The sequence below is a fragment of the Triticum aestivum genome, chromosome 5D, assembly GCF_018294505.1.
Source record: "Triticum aestivum cultivar Chinese Spring chromosome 5D, IWGSC CS RefSeq v2.1, whole genome shotgun sequence".
Lineage (NCBI taxonomy): Eukaryota > Viridiplantae > Streptophyta > Magnoliopsida > Poales > Poaceae > Triticum > Triticum aestivum.
In genome coordinates, this window is record NC_057808.1 from 420,895,574 (window position 1) to 420,902,489 (window position 6,916).

Here is a 6,916-nt window from a genome sequence, read left to right on the forward strand (position 1 = left end):
TCTTTGCAGGAATCAGTGCGCCGCTTTTGATCTGTCGTGCTGAGACATGACTTAGCAAAAACCTAGTATCGCATGGTCTTCTCGCCCGCGGAGCTACGATCTGTATTCTGAGATGAACAATCATGAATCGGCCAGGCACTCTAGCTTCGTTTTGATGCAGCCTGCTATGGCTCTGAGAGAATCCATCCAGAAAGAGGCGACGGCCGGCGATGCCAACGCCGGTGCCGCCGCGTGCCTCCCGTGCTCCCGGCGAGCGACCTCCGCCGCGTCCGCCGTGTCTGCAAGGAGTGGCGCGACGTCATCTCCGACCCTGCCTTCATCGACGAGCACACGGTTCACGGACCGCGGGCCCTGACCCACACCGTCGTGTTCTTTCCCGGACGAAGCTGGATCCAGAAGGCCGAAGGCTCGGACGGCGGCAGCGGGTTCCTCTTCGACGAGCAGTGGCGACTCACGGCCACGTTCACGGCAGACAGGTCGGAGGACATGATAGGCACTTGCAACGGACTGCTCTGCTTCCTCGACCGCGGCCAGGGCTCCATCACCGTCGTGGAGCCCTTCACCGGTGAGTCGCTCGCACTTCCGTTGCCGCCGGAGACGCGGCGGAGGCACAAGGGCGACGCGTACTGCTTCGGCTTCGACCCCGGTTCGAGGCGATACAAGATCGTTCACAAGGGATTCCAGGATGGCCCCGCTGAGCAAGCAGTGCACGTGTGCACGGTCGGAGGCGGCGAGAGCTGGAGGAGCGTGCACGTCGCCGGCGGCGAGACCCACCGTGGCCCTGCGTGCGCCGACGGAGCGGTGTACTGGATCGTGGCAGGGGAGGACCGGGAGACGAGGATCGCGCGCCTCGACCTGGCGACGGAGGAGGTGACGTGTGACTCCATGTGGAACCTGATAACGCCGGCGCTGAGCACGACGTGATGACCCTCGGGCGATTGTACGGGTACTGGGACGCGCTGTTCATCGGAGACGGAGGCCGCTGCTTGGTGCACGAGACCGTGAAGCTGCCTCCCCTGCGGCGCCCCTCGCTGCGGCAGCCGCTGCAACGGGGGCACCTCCTGCTGGAGGACCGTGGCGACGGCGGCATGTACGCTCACCCGATTGCGCCGTCGAGGAATGGTGTGGGCTTGGGAAGCTGCTGCTCAAGATAGGCAGGGAGGAGGAGGAGGAGCCGGCCATGGCCAAGAGCTCGTCGAGCAGCCAGCACGCTGACAGGACGCCCAGGTTGTTCACCGCGGTCCCGTTCAGCCAGGAGCCGGCGGCCCGAGCGCCACATGAACCAGGCAATGCAAGAACGTTTTGCTATGCCCCGACGGTGTCTCCTGCTCCCTTGGCACACTACTTTGGAAAGCTCTGACTTGAGGCCTGCACAAACTACAATCAAAGGCAGAAACCAGTGGCTTAATTAATTGTACATATTTCTCATTGATTTATGTCATTATCCCTTGATCCATCTTGACTCATGAGTTTGATTCTGAAAACCACCACTCGAATACTCCCAAGCAACAGCAAAGATAATGCAATTCTTACAATTATCCCTCAACACGTCTTCTCTCATAATTTTGATCCTGAATACCACTTAAATCATCTGAGCAACAGCAAGAAAATGCTGCAATTCTTACAATCACCATTACTCCAGAAATTCTACTATAGTAGCCCTAAGCAACACGGTAACACCAACAACAGGCACGCGTTCAACAGGTTTAGCGTGATTTTGTTGGCCAAACAAATTGGATATTAAGCTGCACATCAATTGAACAAAGGAACTGCTAAGACTATAACACATCAATCATGAGAGCGTCCATGAGAAATTTCCAGGGTGCAAGCAATCAATAGCTCCAGCCGATACTACTTCCCTTAATCTACATAGTTCACTACATGCTTCAAGGAGAAAGGGGACACTTCTGCTTCAGATGTGTGATCTTCTCCAGCCGCTTCATATCACATCTACTCACTCAGGTTGCATCCGCGGATGTAAGGGTGGTCATACTTTATATACCTTGTCCAGTATGGTCGATACTTGGTCATTGCCAGCTCCAGCCATGGCTTCATGTTCCCATTGTAATGAGCGACAGCAGCATTGTCTATCTCTGAGCGGTCGATGCTTGGGTTGTATCCTAGTCCAAGGACATGCCACGATTTATCAAGGGGGTGCGTCAGCTTGTAAAACGTCATGAGCCCAGGTGGAAGTGTCCCGAGCTTCCAAAGAACCCTGTCTTCATTCTAACAGAAGAAAACGGTAGGATAATGTGAGAAATGATGCATTTGAACAATGATATGAAATCCTACGGTGATGTTAGTAATCTCACCATGGTTTGCCACTTGTGGTAGATCCCGGTAATATCCTTGTTCTTCCACTGCTTGAGATCAAAGATGTTCATCCCATAAGCCCAACCACAAGCATTAGGATCAAAGTTCCGAGCAATGTGTGGATTTGAGAAGTTAAGATACTTGTCAAAACGGTGGAAACTCTCTCCACAGGTAAACACCGCACCATTAACCATTCCGTTTAGATCAACATCCCACAATCCTGTCAAATCTTTCTGCACAACTATGTCGTCATCGAGGAAAAGTATCTTATCCAACTTTGGATAGATCTCTGGGAGATAAAATCTCAAGTGGTTCAGCATGGAAAGGTACTTGGGGTTACGGTACTTTAGGTTTGAAGAACCTGCTGAAAGAGTGGTGGGACGATCAGCCTTGAAATAAAACTCTTTCATGGCAGCAGACTCCAGTTGACGTAAAACAGGACAGTACGATGAGTTCAACCACTTAAATTCATCCACATTCTCAACATGGATAGTGGCCTTGCCAGGTGGGTTCAGCAAAAACCACATGTTCATGGCTCCAAAGTTCAACTTATCAGTCACAAGATGGAAAACATGTTTCTCAGGCTCCTGAAAAAGTTGTATCGACCATTATCGTTAGAAACAGCTATCATACAAGAGTGCATTGATAGGAGAATCTTGAAAATTACCTTAGCATTCATGATGGTTGAGTTTACAACAACAGAGGCAGCCAAGACATTGTCCGAGAAAAGTGCATAGTGGTAGAGCTCTGGATTTTCCAAGTTTTCACTCCTCGGGAACTTCCGTTTCTCCACAGGAAGGAGATAGTAATCTATTGTTAAGCGCATAGACAAGCAGTGAATGCTGTTTGGAATCGTCTTTGCAGCCAACTGGCTGAGAAATGTGCTCTGCTTCTTCAAGCTCCTGACCTGTTCATCTGCTGACTGAAGCATTGCCCTTAGTCTCTGACTTATCACCTTGCAATCATACAATTCTTCTCTGGCCTTGGTTAAAACTTGACCCATCGCTCTCATTCTATCAGGTGCACTGTAAAGTAGCATACTTGTGAAAAGAGAGGAACAAGGTAACTGAGTAAGAAATAAGCAATAATACTTTCGACGCAGCACACCTGCGATGAAGTTCAGCATCTGCAGTAGCCTCTCCTACGGCCCGATGGCTTTCCTTGATTCGGCTCTGCAGTTCTTGATAAAGACCATGCTTGTTCTTTGATTTTGCAAGCACAGAGTAAACACGAGCCATAATAATTTGGTCCCTCATCAACCTGACTGTTGAATCTGAGTTCTCATTCTCATTCTCTTTTCTCCATATGCTGTATTTCCCAAGGACAGCAGAATCTACAGCCTTTGATCGCTCAATAGCCGCATTCTCCAGCTTAACAAGCGCTTCATCATCTTTCCGTACTAAATCCATTGCCCTCTTTTCCCGCCTTATCTCCCGTAGTTTCTGTATCAACCAAATAGTACCAAGACGTCATATGAAAGATTTATATCAAGTTATCAACAGAGACAAGAATGTATTAACATATATATCAGTTACTTACCCTTCGAGCTATTTTTGCTGCTGTATCAACTTGATGTCCATCTGCATGGACAATAACTTTATTATCTCTACTTAGTTAAATTATGTAAGTGAATAACTTGAAGAAGAAAAAACAATTATATCTATACCTGAACCATCCTTGGGTGCTTTATATATTAGAGGTACATGTTCTGCAGAACTGTTTTGAGCTTTTGCCTTGTCGTCAACAACCAAATTAGTATTCATCTTGTGATCAACTAGATCATCAGTTTTCCAAGAAGGAGAGGGATGATCCCTAAAGAAGTCAAGATTCAGAGTGCCTGTTTCTTGTTGACTAGCAGCTATAGCATCGATTACCTGAAGATCAATAAATTGGATGACTATAAGTACAGAGGAATTGAAGAAACTTAAGGTTTCATATGTTGAACAGCATAACAGTTCGAACAAGATAGTCTAAACTAAGTACAGCCTCATAAAACAGAAATATAGAATTGAAAGATGGGCATGTACACTACTAACTGCAAGATGTTCTGACCTCCTTAGACAAAACAGATTTCAGATTGTTTGTTGCCAGTTGCTCTTGCCAATCTGTTTCCTGCAAGACAGGCTTCAATGTGAGACGAATCGTAAAAAGTAAGGCTGGTAAAATAAATTTGACTCCCTTTTAGAATGGATAAATACCTGGTTGCCATCAGCACCCCTGGGATCTGCAAACGAACAAAATATGACATCACTTATTTATCTTAAGTTAATAAAATGTTGCTATCAAACATTACAACAAACATTGTTCCTAAATGCTACTACCTCCGTTCTAAAATATATGACGTTTTGGTAGGCTAAACTAGCCTACCAAAATGTCATTAGAGCGGAGGTAGTAACAGCTAACAACAAAAAAGGAAAGTAAGGTTTTAGCCGACGATAAAGCAAAAGACAACTCGATATGCTTAAGACAATCTTATCCTTTTCGTCCCATCATGGTTCAGTTTGCACAGATAAGTGTAGGTTTGATTTGTTATCACTACTACTATGCCATGGGTATGCATTGCGGCTTCTCCTAACAGCAGCATCCAACCTACAATTGAAATAAAACCTGGCACCAAGAGAGCAAAACAGGACAAGGATATCCAGATCTCTTGAATCAGAACGTCCACTGCCTCTCACAGGTTCGTGATCATTCACAGCTCCGTCTATTACCTTTTGGTTTTACAACCAAGCAACACGTTGCAGCTACAGTTCCCATCTAACCCTAGGAAGTGCCCACAGGCTGAGGCCAACCCGCATCAATTGCTGAATAACAATCCTGAACCACTTAAATCAAATCTACACGGCGGACTCCACTCTCGAGGTACCCTCGCCAAATCAAACCCGCGAAGCGCATCAAACTCGCGGCCCAGGCGAATCCAAGCGCGGGTGGACCAGCCTAGACGCAACGGGACCCGAAATTAAGAATCGATGGCGCCTCGTACGAAATCCATGGCACAGGAAGTGGTTTCTCTAACAAAAGTGGCCTGGGGAGTGAGGCGGGGCGAACCGGACGCGACGTGGACGTGGCCGCCGCTGCGCACGACGAAGAAGATCGACGGCGCGAGGACGAAGAGGAAGACGAGGACCACGACCGGCGGCAGCGCGCCGGAGCCGCGCCTCGCTCCGCCGCCAGCGCCCGCGGAGGAGTACGGGAGCCGCTTCGGGGACGCCATCTCCGGCGACGCGTCGCGGGCGGAGGGGGAGGGCCCTGGTCCGATCCGGTCGGAATGCTGCTGCGGCGGCGGCGAGGGGCGCGCGCACTTTCCCCCCTTCTCTCGCCCTCGCCTGCGGGGGAGTGTGGGTAGTGGCGTGGGTTAGCCACGAATGGCAAGGGAGGAATTCTGGAAAGATCGCGTATCGCTTTGGTTTGGTCTTGGGTACTGCGGTATCTGGGCCTACGCGATCGAAGCCCACGACGGAAGTGTGGGCCGGTTGGTTGGTGCCTTATTCATGGACCTACGCAATCGAAGCCCACGACGGAGGTGTGGGCCGGTTGGTGCCTTATTGATGGGTCTACGACGGATGTGTGGGCCTGTTGGCGGCTTAAATTCTGTAGATTTTGTTCATCAGTGTGGGGTGCAAATAAGGTCAACCAGGTGCTAGATATTTTTTTTTGCAGGTAACCAGGTGCTAGATATTCATGTTTCTCAAAAACAAAAGGTGCTAGATATTCATTGTCAAGCGATGGGGCAACGAATCAACTATGGCAAATCTTCCATCTTCTTCAGCAAAGGGGTTCCAGAAAATATTCGAGCTGAAATCAAGGGTTTGCTCCAAGTACCGAACGAAACACTGCATGAGAAATATTTGGGAATGACATCGGATGTGGGATCGTAAAAAATGATGCTTTCAAGTTTTTGAAAGATCGTTTATGGAGCAAAATTCAAGGCTGGATCGAAAAAACCTTATCCACTGTGGGAAAAAAGTCTAGGTTAAATCTGTGGCGCAGGCGGTGTCAGTCTTTTCCATGTCCTGCTTCAAGCTTTCTAGGGGTCTATGTGAGCACTTAAACATGTTGATAAGGAAACTCGGGTAGGGATGTAAAGATGGCCATCGACAGCCAATCTGGGTCTCTTGGAAGGATATGACACAACCCAAAGCGTTGGATGGTTTGAGATTCAAGGATTTCGAATTGTTTAATTTGGCAATGCTTGCTAAGCAAGGCTGGCGAATCGTCCAACTACCTGAGTCCCTCGGTGCTCGCATTCTTGAAAGTGTCTACTTCCCAACATCATCTATATTGCATGCAAACATTAGGTCTCACCCAAGTCAAATATGGAGGTCCATCATGGAAGGCATGGAAGTTCTAAAACAAGCACTCATTAAGCGCATAAGCAACGGAGCTTCCATAGATGTATGGATGGAGAATTGGATCCCCAGAGACGAGATGATGCGCCCCTACGGCAGCAAGGTGCAGTAACCTCATAGATTAGCATCGGACTTCATTGACTCCACGACGGCCACGTGGGATATACAGAGAGTCGAAGAAACTTTACTGCCCATTGATGTTCCAGCTATCATGGTGATCCCCATATGTACAAGGAATATCAATGATTATTAGG

The 6,916-nt window shown here is 48.5% G+C and overlaps 1 protein-coding gene across 1 annotated transcript; it reads right to left on the reverse strand.

Annotated features, from left to right (window-relative positions):
* Positions 1-1,535: 1,535 nt before the first annotated feature.
* LOC123122299 (polygalacturonate 4-alpha-galacturonosyltransferase) lies at positions 1,536-5,689 on the reverse strand. The gene is made up of 9 exons (XM_044542479.1): positions 5,362-5,689; positions 4,512-4,537; positions 4,366-4,425; positions 3,980-4,187; positions 3,853-3,893; positions 3,421-3,755; positions 2,981-3,338; positions 2,313-2,900; positions 1,536-2,226 (listed from the first exon to the last, which is right to left on the reverse strand). Exons 1-9 carry the CDS (start codon positions 5,525-5,527, stop codon positions 1,951-1,953), a joined length of 2,058 nt encoding a protein of 685 aa, XP_044398414.1. The 5' UTR covers positions 5,528-5,689; the 3' UTR covers positions 1,536-1,950.
* Positions 5,690-6,916: the final 1,227 nt, after the last annotated feature.

Bases quoted from the DNA above. Each gene is read 5' to 3' on its own strand.
- LOC123122299 (XM_044542479.1), bottom strand. From the start codon at position 5,527: ATGGCGTCCCCGAAGCGGCTCCCGTACTCCTCCGCGGGCGCTGGCGGC. The intron at 4,538-5,361 runs GTTCGCCCCGCC...GTTCGTTTGCAG, and splicing joins CCACGTCCACGTCGCGTCCG to ATCCCAGGGGTGCTGATGGC. The intron at 4,426-4,511 runs GTATTTATCCAT...CCTGTCTTGCAG, and splicing joins GGGGTGCTGATGGCAACCAG to GAAACAGATTGGCAAGAGCA.